Source organism: Mauremys reevesii, linkage group 2, assembly GCF_016161935.1.
Source record: "Mauremys reevesii isolate NIE-2019 linkage group 2, ASM1616193v1, whole genome shotgun sequence".
NCBI classification, from domain to species: domain Eukaryota; kingdom Metazoa; phylum Chordata; order Testudines; family Geoemydidae; genus Mauremys; species Mauremys reevesii.
Window position 1 is genome coordinate 58,680,951 of NC_052624.1, and position 13,235 is coordinate 58,694,185.

Consider the following 13,235-nt stretch of genomic DNA (forward strand, 5'->3'; position numbering starts at 1 on the left):
CTTCCAGGGTGGCCCTCCCCATGAACAAGACTATTCAAAGTAATGCCAAGTATCTCTGGCAAACCTCTCCCTCTATCCCTCCCACAGCCAAGGGGGTAGAAAGGAAATACTTTGTTCCCACCAGGGGCTACAAGTACTTTTTCACTCACTCCGTCCCATGCTTACTCATGGTAGATGCGATAAACGCCAGAGAAAGACAAGGCCAGCAAGGGCCTGTGCCCAAATCAAAGGACGCTAAACGCCTGGACCTTTTTGGGAGAAAGGTTTATTCTACTGGGGGTCTCTCACTTAGGATCACTAACCAGTTGGTGATCCTCAGTAGATACAACTTTAACTCTTGGTCTTCTGTCCTTAAATTCCAAGATCTCCCAACGGAGGCCCGTACGGAACTCAGGGCCATTGCTGAGGAAGGTAAATTGGTGGCCCGGACCTCCCTCCAGGTTTCCCTCGATGCTGCGGAAGCGGCTGCGTGCACTCTGGCTTCTAGCATTGCCATGCAACGGAATGCCTAGCTGCAATACTCGGGTCTCCTGCAGGAGGTCCAAAGCACCATCCAAGATCTCCCCTTTGATGGTCAGGGCTTGTTTGCAGAGCAAACTGATTCCCGCTTGCATACCTTAAAGGATACGAGAAACACTATCAAATCTTTAGGTATGCATACCCCGGCTAACCAACGAAAGCCATTTAAACCCCAGACCACCCAGCAGTGTGCCTTCCCGCCTAGACTGAGGTAGGACTTTTCTCGTCGGAGAAACAGATACTCCCAACATAGACCATCTTCCCCCCCCTCTAGACAGGGTCAAGGACAGTCTAAGCCTCCCCCGGGCCCTAAGCACCCATTTTGAAGGTACGCCTTTGGACGGACTACCAGCTCTCATCCCGGACAGTTACATGTTCCTGAACCGTCTATCCCATTTCTACCATGCCTGGTCCCATATTACCTTGAACCATTGGGTCTGCCGCATGGTGCAGATGGGATATTCTATCCATTTCCATTCCATCCCGCCCTCCCACCCTCCTTCCCCGTCCCTCTTCAGGGATCCTTCTCACGAGCAACTCCTCGTCCAGGAGGTACAATCCCTCCTTGCCCTAGGGGCAGTGGAGGAAGTGCCTCAGGAGCTATGGGGCAAGGGTTTCTACTCCCGTTATTTCCTTGTCTCCAAGGAAAAAGGAGGCCTATGGCCCATTCTGGACCTCAGGGAGCTCAACAAGCACATCGTCAACCTGAAGTTCCATAATGTTTCCTTAGCCACTATCATTCCCTCGCTGGATCCGGGAGACTGGTATGTCACCCTTGATATGAAAGACGTGTACTTTTACATTTTGATTATTCCATCTCACAGATGTTTCCTCCGCTTCATGGTGAACAACATGCACTATCAGTTCACGGACCTTCCATTTGGCCTCTGCACAGCCCCTCATGTCTTTACGAAGTGCATGGTGGTCGTGGCAGCCTTCCTTCGCTGTCATCACGTGCTCGTCTTCCCATACCTCGATGACTGGCTCTACGGGGTCAGTCTCATCAACATGTCCAGTCTCAGGTACAATGGGCCACGGACATGTTCACTCATGCTGAACGTCCTCTCCCCTACTCAAACAATAGAGTTTATAGGTGTGGTCCTGGACACAAACCAGGCAAGGGCTTTCCTTCAGGAGGCACAGCGCTTGGCTATGGCAAGCATAATTACCAGCCTCTGCAAATTTCCCACCACCACAGCAAGACAGTACCTCAGATTGCTGGGTCACATGGCATCCTGTACCTACGTGGTACAACATGCCAGGCTGAGGCTCAGGCCTCTACAAACGTGGTTGGCGTCCGCTTATCAACCGGGATGCAACAGCCTGGAAATGGTCCTTATGGTCTCGAAGTGCACACTCGACTCCCTCCGATGGTGCCTGGATCCTCAGAGGGTGGGTGCTGGGGTCTTGTTCCACCCCCCTCAACCCACCTTGACCCTGGTAACAGATGCATCTGCCCTGGGATGGGGGGGGCCACCTTGGGAGCCTGACAATGCAGGGCTTATGGCACGAAAGCGAGCTGTCGTTGCACATCAATATCAAAGAGCTCAGGGCGATTTGCCTTGCGTGCCAATCCTTCTCTCCTCACTTACAAGGGCGCTGCGTAGCAGTCCTAATGGACAACACCACGGCCATGTTCTACCTGAACAAGCAAGGTGGATCCCGGTAATTGCCGCTCTGCCAAGAAGCCCTCCTTCTGTGGGACTTCTGCTTAGCCCACTCCTTCACCCTTCAGGCCTCGTACCTGCCGGGTGTCCAAAACATACTGGCTGACAGCTTAAGTAAGCGTTTTCTCACACACGAGTGGTCGATATGGCCGGACATCATTCACTCCGTTTTCCGCACCTGGGGGTTTTCCCGAGTTGACTTGTTCGCTTCATGGACCAACAGGAAGTGCCCAACCTTCTGCCCCTTTCGAGGTCACAGCCCGGGCTCGATAGTGGATGCCTTCCAGATCACATGGTTGAGCCAGTTGTTTTATGCCTTCCCACCGTTCCCGCTCGTTCACAAGGTGCTCCTCAAAGTCTGCCGGGACAGGGCGGATGTCATACTGGTAGCCCCTGCCTGGCTGCGCCAGTGTTGGTTACTCGATCCTGCTGGACTTGTCAGTTCGAGCTCCCCTACGCCTTCCTCTCAACCCTGACCTCATCTCCCAGAACCACCGTCATCTCCTGCACCCGAACCTTCCGTCGCTCCACCTCATGGCCTGGAGGATCCATGGCTGAACCAGGCCAAACGTGCCTGTTAGAACTCAGTGAGGTGGGTGCTCCTCGAAAGCCACAAGCTGTCGACTAGACTTACCTACGAGGCTAAGTGGAAGAGGTTTTCCAGCTGGTGTGCTCAGAGACAGGTGCTTCCGCTCCAGGCTTCAATCCCTTGCATTTTGGACTACCTGATGTTCTTAAAGGACCAGCACCTAGCTTTTGGATCCCTTAAGGTTCACCTCGCAGCCATCTCTGCGTTCCACCCAGGCGCGGCAGGGCGCTCTGTGTTTACACACCCCGTCGTGCGATGTTTCCTCAAACGCCTGGAAAAAATTCATCCTCCAGTGAAGCCACCTGTGCCTGCATGGTACCTGAACTTGGTCCTCTCCTACCTTATGGGCCCTCCTTTCGAGCCACTGGCCACCTGTTCACTTCTCTATCTCTCCTGGAAAGTCGCCTTCCTAGTGGCCATCACTTCCGCACGTCGGGTGTCTGAACTACGGGCTCTCACCTGTGATCTGTCCTATACCATTTCTCAAAAAGATAAGGTTCAACTAAGGCCTCATCCGGCCTTTCTGCCAAAAGTGGTGTTCCACTTCCATGTAAGCCAGGATATCTTCTACCCCAAACCGCATGCTGATCTTCGGGAACAGCATCTCCATTCCCTGGATGTTAGAAGGGCACTCTATAGACCAAACAAAGCCCTTCCGTAAAACAACTCAGTTATTTGTCACCATCGTGGAGCAGATGAAAGGCACTCCGGTTTCCTCTCAGCGAATTACTTCTTGGATCACCGGCTGTATCCGTGCTTGCTACAACTTGGCAAATGTCCCTCCACCTGCTGTCACGGCTCACTCCACGAGGGCTCAGGTGTCATCAGCTCCTTTTCTGGCTCACATTATGCTCCAGGAAATCTGCAGAGCCACCACCTGGGCCTCCGTTCACACCTTCACGTCCCACAATGCCATCTCAGGACGATGCAGCCTTTGGCAGAGCGAGCCTCCAATCTGCGACTCCGACCCCACCTTTGAGTTAAGGCTTGGGAGTCACCTAACTGGAATTGATATGAGCAACACTCCTTGAAGAACAACAGTTACAGAAAGGTAAGAAACCGTTTTTTGCCATGGACTTAGTTCTTAAAGTGGAGAAAGACCTTGGAAAAACCCAAGGAAATCGGGCTTCCTGTAGAATTGCATGGAATTGAAAATGACAATTGAAAATTAAAAAAAACAATTTTTTTTTCATTACCACCTAGTTTTTTGAAAATGTACTTAGAAGAAAGTTTTGGATGTATGAGAAATAAATGATCACCTCCTGAGTATTGGTCTCAAGGACCTTGAAATTATAAAAGTCTCTTGAAATCTATATGTTTTAAGTACAGGTGTCTTTGACTAGACACATCAGTGGCTGCACCACTTGGGAGTTAATCTTTTTCTAATGCTGAAATGAATTTTCTTTACAGAGCAGTTATCAATACGTGTAGCTATAGAAAAGCATTTTGATTCAAACGCTTAATAAAAAATTATAACATCTTATTTTTTATTAAAAACAATTACATTATTATTTTTTCTTTCACAATGGAAATGCTTAATATAGTACATTATCTGCTTTAAAACTATAACTTTCTGTTTCTCACTTTCCTTCACAATGAATATATACTTATACAGAAGTATAATACCCGAGTGGGTGACAAAGGAGCACAACTTTCTGGAGGTCAGAAACAAAGAATAGCAATTGCTCGTGCTCTAGTTCGTAAGCCAGCAGTTCTGCTTCTGGATGAAGCCACATCTGCTCTTGACACGGAAAGTGAAAAGGTTAGTAATATGCATTCTACCATTTGTAATACACACAAAATTACGGGGTTCGAATGCTTCACTGCAAGAACACAGGCGCTCCATCTACAATACAATTTTGAAAGTTCCACAGAACAACCCTTAGCTCCCTCTCTGTCTACGGCCTGCTTTTGCAAGGTGTAGAGTGCCTTCAACTCCTGCTGTCTAAATTGGGAGCTGATGGTAGTCAGCAACACTTGGGGCTGGAGACAAAGTGGGATTTTCAGAACTCCTCATTTTTGGCCTGCCTAAGTTCCTTCAAAGTCAGTTATGAAGTCAATGGGACTTTTTTAATGGTTTCACAGTTAGACCAATGCTGAGCACTTTGGAAAATCCCATTCATAATTAGCAACGTTGAGTTTGAGACAGGTGTCTTCAAACAGTAGACTGTGATCTACTAGAGGAGGCCTTGTAAGGAAAGTCACCAGCTCCTTCCTCTTTCCTTCAGCCAGCAGCACTAGCAGCAAAGTGGGTCTCTTTCTGCACTATTTCCTGCTCTGTCTGGGGGAACAGGTGTTGCTACAGAAACCGAGAGGGATCCACTCTGCCAGTAGAACTGCTGGCTGTCAGGACAGAATGGAACAATGAAGAAGCCTCTGTCCGCTTCCCAGTCCTTTGATCTATCTGCATTCAGAGGGTAAGAGGTGACATGCAGGAGCAGCTGGCTTGGAAAAAAGGCTTCAGCAACACCTCCTACCTCTCAGGAGATGTTCTGCAGCGAAGAGAGAGTAATTAAGCTATCCTCTGCTGCTCAGCTGGCTGAGCTTTCTCACTGCATCCACCATCTCCAGGAGAGGGGGCAGACTCCATAGGGACGAATAAACTGTTCATTTGGATGGCGATGCAAACCACCATCCAGTTGTGAGCCAGATGTCAGGATCCTGAATTTTGGATTTTTATGGCTAACAAGAAGTGTCTGGCATTGCTGGTACTATCAATGAACATGCAAGTTTTAGTCATGTCTATGTATTTGGCTGGTCTGCTTTCTCCAAACTGATCTAAGTACTGTGCATGTCTAACTGACAAACACCTGGACAAGTGCATATGGCGGGGAGGACAGAGGTGGTTAGTTTCTCTAAATTTGACGTGTAGTTGGAAACAGACAGCATGCAGTATCAAATATAACACACACATTTGGTAAGCAGCCGCTATCACAGACAATTCATTACACCTCTGCAAATTAGTTATGTTGGTCCAAACTAGATCCTTATGGACCTCATTCTGCTAGCCTTTGTTCATGAGAGTAGTCTCAATGACTTCAGTGGAATTACTCACACAAATAAAGGTTGTAATATCAGGCCCCTGTGTTTGAGGCCTCCTTCATGCATGGGAAGTCCTGACTCCTAAACCCCAGTGAGGAACACCCAAGTGATAATGTGAACTATAAAGGCAAAGGTGTTACCTATGAAAGGGAAGATTCTCCAAGTAATAACAAGTTTTTCACTGCATCTGTCTACAGATTGTCCAGAAAGCCTTGGACGATGCCAGGAAGGGTCGAACCTGCATTATTATTGCTCACCGCTTGACGACCGTCCAAAACGCTGATGTCATAGCAGTGATTCATAATGGAAAAGTAGTGGAACAAGGGACTCACAGCCAGCTGCTGGCAAAGGAAGGACATTACTATGCACTTGTAAATGCACAAGTTTCTCATTAACATTAATGTTACAAACTAATCTATTTATATAAATACACACACAACCCACAGATAAATAATATTAATGAGGTCAGGGGCAGCTCCAGGCCCCAGCACGCCAAGCGCATGCTTGGGGCGGCATGCCGTGGGGGACGCTCTGCCGGTCGCCGGGAGGGTGGCAGGCAGCTCCGGTGGACCTCCCGCAGGCGTGCCTGTGGAGGGTCCGCTGGTCCAGCGGCTCCGGTGGAGCATCCGCAGGCCCGCCGGCGGGAGGTCCACCAGACTCATGGGACCAGCGACCGGCACAGCGCCCCCCGCGGTGTGCCGCCGTGCTTGGGGCGGCGAAATGGCTAGGGCCACCCTTGAATGAGGTGCATCCTTACTGAGATGTCTGCAGGTTTAAAACACATAGTAAAAAACAGAGCAGAGACATTAATTTCTTCGTTGTCTCACAGCTTTAGTGTTACTTAATCCTATTGGTAAAATCCTTTGGGGCGTGTTGGTTAATTGTTCTTTTTTTATTTTATCTTCTAAATCTACCCCCTTCCCATAAGCATTCACTATGTTAGGCATTCCTTCAGACTTCTCGGTGAAGACCGAAACAAAGAAGTCATTAAGCATCTCTGCCATTTCTAAGTTTCATGTTACTGTTTCTCTCTCCTCACTAAGCAGTGGCCCTACCCTGTCCTTGGTCTTCCTCTTGCTTCTAATGTATTGACAAAAAGATTTCTTGTTTCCCTTTATTCCCATAGCTAGTTTGAGCTCATTTTGTGCTTTTGTCTTTCTAACCTTGCCCCTGCATTCCTATGTTGTTTGCCTATATTCATCCTTTGTAATCTGTCCTAGTTTCCATTTTTTATATGACTCCTTTTTATTTTTCAGATCATGCAAGATCTCGTGGTTAATCACAGAATATCAGGGTTGGAGGGGACCTCAGGAAGTCATCTAGTCCAACCTACTGCTCAAAGCAGGACCAATCCCCAGACAGATTTTTGCCCCAGATCCCTAAAGGGCCCCCTCAAGGATTGAGCCCAAAACCCTGGGTTTAGGAGGCCAATGCTCAAACCACTGAACTATACCCCTGCCATTCCCATTGAACTTTGGAAGATATGAGCATAGACAGAAGCCATCTTTGGCATCCATCACTAAATACACAAGGGAACCGAGCTCTTGCAAGCTAAGAAAGATGGGTCCTTCAACACACCCATTCCTAGTGGATGGGTTTTTTACCTGCTGAAAATATTTAACATGAACCTATAAATATTCAAGGCAACATCTGGCAGTAATTCAGATAATGCTTTTGATTTCTGGAAGTGGTTGGTAAGATAAGGTAGTTTTGAAAAAGCCGAGAACAGTGTATCTGACACACCAAAAGGACACTGAAAAACTGTGCTGCATGTCGTATGAAGTCAATGTTAGGGAGACATTTAAAAAAAAAAAGCTGAGTGAAGGTGAGGAAAGGACTACTGCTATGTTGTGTAATGCCCACAAAATCCATTAACCTCTGTGCTTCAGTTTCCCCATCCAAAAAGTATTGCTACCTCACTGGAGAGCCGAGGCCAAATTAACCCCATCAAATGAGCCATGTATAGACTCCAGTAGTCTGATGAGCTACTAAAAAAAATTTCATTGGTTCCTGTTATTATTTACTATTTCTATCATGGTAAAGACTATGGACCTCCGAGAGGGATGAGGGCCCCATTGTACTAACAAATAACACAGAGACGCCCTGCCCCAGAGAGCACAGTCTGACAATATACGCCAGATGACTAAATAGACAAACAGGGAAGTACAAAGTAGCTGTAGAGGCAAGTTATTTTATATTATTAATCACAATAGTCTAAGATGCTTATAGGACCCACATTACCATAGTACCTGATTGCTTCACAAACTTTAATTTATTTATCTTCACACCACCTCTGAGATGGAATCTGGGGTGCTATGCTGACCAGAGAGAGGTTGTCACCATGCGTCCTACAACCCTGGGTACCTTATAGTGTTTTGCTACTGTAGTTCCCATTCTGGGATGCTCACAACCAGCCTACAAGCATGCAGGTCACACCCTGAAGTGTCTGTGCACTAGGCAACCCTAACTCATCAGCTCTGACCCCAGCACCCTGTCTACCATCCCACAGCCCCACTCAGACTTCCAGCAGCCTAAATGCCAATGCCAACTAAAAGGAATAAAGTTAGAAAGGGTTAGCAGCAAATCAAAGTGAAAACATGCTTCTAAAAGTCTAAACCTTAATCTAGCAAGTTACAGGCTTTGTTCAAGATGGTTTCTCATTCTTCTTCCCAGCCATGGCTGACTTTCCTTCAATCAGGACCTTCCACAAAAGTACAAGGTGCTGGCTTTCCTTGTCTTCTTAGGCTGAAAGATCTTTTCCAAAGCAGGTTTCTCATCTATATTCAGTTCCAAAGACTTCACCCCCTCCCCACCCTTGGTTGAAGGACCCCTCTTTCTTAGCTTGCAAGAGCTCGGTTCCTTTGTGTGTCTAGTGATGGATGCCAAAGAAGGCTTCTTTCTATGCTCATATCTTCCAAAGTTCAGTGACTTTGTTTCAAGAAGCAGGATGACCTCATGTTGTTCTTTGCTTCCTATGGGCTTCCCATCCCCCTATATGTAACTGGAGTTTCCATTGTTTTGATTCCAGCATGCTTAATTTACACAGGAGACAGGTAAATAGTTGCCTCCTCTCCTGTATGGGAGGGAAACTGTTTCTCCCTGTTTGCCTGCAGAATTTAAAACATAACATCATTAAGTATCCATATGTCCTTAGATAGCGGTAATAGATACATTTCAGAATGATATTATTACTAGTGTGTCATTAGCTTTCAGAAAAGACCTTAGTCTATACAGTCTTATAATACAGTAATATTGTATACAAGCCATTGATTCAATTGCTTATTACTTGAGGTTCCACCGCCTATGTTTCTACACCAGCAAACCTTTAAAATGGATTCTTGTGAAGGTTACCCCTCAAAGTGAAGTTTGTTCAGGTTGTGAGGAAGGCAACATGGAGCTCGTTCTTCCCTCAATTGTGTTTGCTGAAATGCAAATTGTTCTATTTCCTGCCATCTCCTCCCTCTGCTGTCTTGCTGTAAACTCCCCTGACACACTTTAACCATAATTCCAGAATATATTCATAACTCTTAATACACATTGCAGACACACATCACACAAGAATGTTAATGATCAGGATTAATTAGCTTTCAAATGATCTCACAAGACATACTTTGTTCTAAGATTATTATATCAGTGTGTAAAGACTGCAGTGCTTAGCGTCACAACCTCTGTGAGGTAGGGAGGTGGTGTTATCTGCATTTTATAAGTGGGGACCTGTGACACAGAGAGGCCAAGTGCCTGGCCCAAGATCACACAGGAAGTCTGTAACAGAGCAGGGACTTAAACCCAGGTCTTCTAAATCCCAGGTAGAGTTCCTAGTCACTAAACCATCCATAGTCTCTAGTAGTCACAGCCGATCATAGGCGCTGACTCCATGGGGCCTCTGGGGCTGCAAGAAACTGTGTGGTTTTTTTTCCTAACTGGAAGAAATTGTTGGCTCATATTCAATTTGTGATCCACTATAACTCTCAGATCCTTTTCCGTAGTATGGCTGCCTTTACATTGTGGAGTTGTATATTTGATTTTTCCTTTGTAAGTGACTTTCCACTTGTCTTTATTGAATTTCATCTTGTTGATTTCAGATCAGTTCTCCAATTTGTCAAGGTCGTTTTGAATTCTTATCTTGTCCTTCAAAGTGCTTGCAACCCTTCTCAGCTTGGTGTCATTCACAAATGTTATAAGCATACTCTCCATTCCATTATCCATGTTGTTAACTAAAATGTTGAATTGTACTGACCCCAGTACAGATAAATCCTCTCCTGTGTTAGATAAATCCTCTCAGTTTGACTGTGAACCATTGATAATTACTTTTTGAGTTTGTTTTTTTTCAATCAATTCCGCATCTGCCTTATAGTAATGTCATAGAGCCCACATTTCCCTAGTTTGCTTATCAGACTGTCATATGGGACAGTGTCAAAAGCCTTACTATAATCAAGATTAATTATATTTACTGCTTCCTCCCTATTCAGTAGGCCAGTAATCTTGTCAAAAAAGAAAATTAGGTTGGCCTGATATGATTGTTCTCTTAGCAAATCCATGCAGACTATTACTTATCACCCTATTATCTTCCAGATGCTTACAAAGTGATTGTTAAATAATTTGTTCTAGTATTTTTCTATGTATCAAAGTTAGGGTCACTGATCTGTAATTCTCCAGGTCCTCTTTGTTCCCCTTTTAGAGCTAGGTACTATGTTTGCCCTCTCCAGCCCTCTAGGAACTCACCCATTGTCCATGAGTTCTTGAAGACATTGCTCAGGGTTCCTAGATGCTTCAGTTAGTCCCTTAAGTATATCCTAGGGTGAATTTCATCAGGCTCTGCTGACTTGAATACATCTGACCTCTCTAAATAGTCTTTAACCTGTTCTTTCACTATTCTGGCTTGTGTTCCTTCCCCCCGGTTGTTAATATTAATTATGTTAAGCCTCTGGTCACAGTTACCCTTTTTAGAGAAGACTGAAGCAAAACAGGCATTAAACTTCTCAAGGCTTCTTGAGGTCATCTGTTATTAACTCTCTTTCCCTGCTAAGCAGTGGACCTACACTTTCCTGTGTGTTCCTCTTTCTCCTAATGTATTTATAGAATACTAAAGACATATTACATTAAACATTAACATTGTTCAAATTTGACTTGTCTCTCACATGAACAGTCCTGGTTTCTGTAGGGAGGACTCAGTTTAGTTTAGTTGAATGTATGGACATGTGTCTGCTATGATAGTCCAGGCAGGACAGAATCTACATTACTCATTAAAGGGTGGAGGGGGAGAGGAGTGCAGCCTCCCGCTGCTATGATAGTCCAGGCAGGACAGAATCTCCCATTAGACATGAAAGGGGGCGGGGGAGAGAAGCACAGCCTCCAGCTGCTATGGTATTCCAGCCAGGACTGAATCTCCAGGAGACAAAGCTTAAAGAAGGGAATGACCGGGAGTCATTCCCATTTTTGCCCAGGTGCCCCTGGCCAACCTCAACGAGGCCAGCCAGGTGCACTCATGGGATGATGACGACGGTTATCAGTCCTATTGGACCGTCTGCCATCAGGGAGGGGAGGGGATGCTGCTGTTTAGCGCTGCAGCACCCCGTCTACCAGCAGCATCCAGTAGACATGCGGTGACATTGAAAAAAGGCGAGAAACGATTGTTTCCCTTTTCTTTCACGGGGAGGGAGGGGGGTAAATTGACGACATATACCCTGAACCACCCGGGACAATGTTTTTGACCCTTCAGGCATTGGGAGCTCAGCCAAGAATGCAACTGCTTTTTGGAGACTGCAGGAACTGTGGGATAGCTCGAGTCCTCAGTTCCCCCTCCCTCCCTCCATGAGCGTCCATTTGATTCTTTGGCTTTCCGTTACGCTTGTCACGCTGCACTGTGTTGAGTCCCTGCTGTGGCCTCTGTCTATCATAGCCTGGAGATTTTTTCAAATGCTTTGGCATTTCATCTTCTGGAACGGAGCTTTGATAGAACAGATTTGTCTCCCCATACAGCAATCAGATCCAGTATCTCCCGTACGGTCCGTGCTGGAGCTCTTTTTGGATTTGGGACTGCACGGTCACCCGTGCTGATCGGCGCTCCACGCTGGGCAAACAAAAAATGAAATTCAAAAGTTCGCGGGGCTTTTCCTGTCTACCCAGCCAGTGCATCCAAGTTCAGATTGCTGTCCAGAGCGGTCACAATGGTGCACTGTAGGATAGCGCCTGGAGGCCAATACCGTCGAATTTTGGCCATGCTTACCCTAATCCAACATGGCAATACCAATTTCAGCGCTACTCCCCTCGTTGGGGAGGATTACAGATAACGGTATTAAGAATCCTTTATATCAATATAAAGGGCTTCGTTGTATGGACGGGTGCAGGGTAAATTCGGTTTAATGCTGCTAAATTCGGTATAAACGTGGAGTGTAGACCAGGCCTTACAGCCACTGAAGTAATTACTGTGGTGGCTGATGTCCACACTACCTTCCTTCTGTCAAAGCTGCATGTCCTCACCAGGAGCACTTCCACCGACTGAAGAGGGGCACTGTGGGGGGCTGAGAGCCCGGGCTTCTCACCTCTGGCAGGGAGATCCACACCAGGAGTCTGGTTACCATGCTTCCAAATGGTTAACAGGTTTCGGAATTTGTAATAATCTCTCTTTGAATTTGTGGGAGCATTGACTGAATAAACCAAGTGACTTCTCCGAATGTAAATTCACCTTGCAAATTGTAGAGTGTATCACATTCACCGAATAGACAGTCACCACACTTTTAGAGCCGCTACTCTCTGCGGTACACCAGTGTCAGATTTTTAAAACATGTTTTGACATATGAAGAAAAATATCCAGATGCAAATAATAGGTTTTAAAAAATATTTTTAAAAATCGTCATCTTACCTTAGCACCTGCAAGGTGGATCCATTCTCTTGCAGCCTTAGAAGTGCTGGTAGCTGTGATGTCTCTGAATGTTGAATTCTGGGGCACTGCAGTAGAAATGGACCTGTAACTTCATGTAACAATGAAAGACATAGGTATTTTGGTCCCAATTGTGCCTCCCTTATTGGGTGTAAGGTAGAATCCAAAATAACTAAGAATAATACAGTCCTGAGCCATTTTTCAATGAGATTTTGTGAACGCTCCTCTTATTCTTTCTCTTTTGGACTTTCAACATACTATATTATTTTGGGGCTGATTCATTCAAAGAAAAACCCAAACTTTCAAGAATGACTCCTAAGGTCTCTACCCACTTCTATTTTCTTTGTTAAATACCACAGTCAATGGTCTCATTCACTCATTATTTACAATAAAAATATTGATATTACATGAAACATACACCATAGAGGAAACTGCAAGTACATCGTGTTATTATTTCAAGGATGATCATTAAGCACCTGGTTGTACAACCCTTACTCAGTTTGCCTGAGGGCTTGTTTGTCAGCGTGGAGTAATTGAT

The 13,235-nt window shown here is 45.8% G+C and overlaps 1 protein-coding gene and 1 long non-coding RNA gene across 4 annotated transcripts in view; one reads left to right on the forward strand and one right to left on the reverse strand.

The window, feature by feature from the left end:
* LOC120398546 (ATP-dependent translocase ABCB1-like) overlaps nt 1–6,597 on the forward strand; it is an 81,962-nt gene extending 75,365 nt beyond the window's left edge. The window contains exons 28-30 of the mRNA XM_039526058.1: nt 4,391–4,537; nt 6,015–6,281; nt 6,563–6,597. Of these exons, the coding sequence (XP_039381992.1) occupies nt 4,391–4,537; nt 6,015–6,212 (345 nt within the window). The 3' untranslated portion in view covers nt 6,213–6,281; nt 6,563–6,597. The remainder of the gene's footprint in view (nt 1–4,390; nt 4,538–6,014; nt 6,282–6,562) is intronic.
* LOC120398552 lies at nt 281–13,219 on the reverse strand. Of its 3 annotated transcripts, none has more exons than XR_005594525.1 (3): nt 13,174–13,219; nt 12,680–12,765; nt 281–616 (listed from the first exon to the last, which is right to left on the reverse strand). It is a non-coding gene; the product is annotated as an uncharacterized LOC120398552 (long non-coding RNA). The 3 variants fall into 3 exon arrangements; XR_005594526.1 differs by having other exon boundaries at nt 13,116–13,216; XR_005594524.1 differs by lacking the exon at nt 281–616 and adding an exon at nt 8,665–8,924 and having other exon boundaries at nt 13,174–13,218.
* Nucleotides 13,220–13,235: the final 16 nt, after the last annotated feature.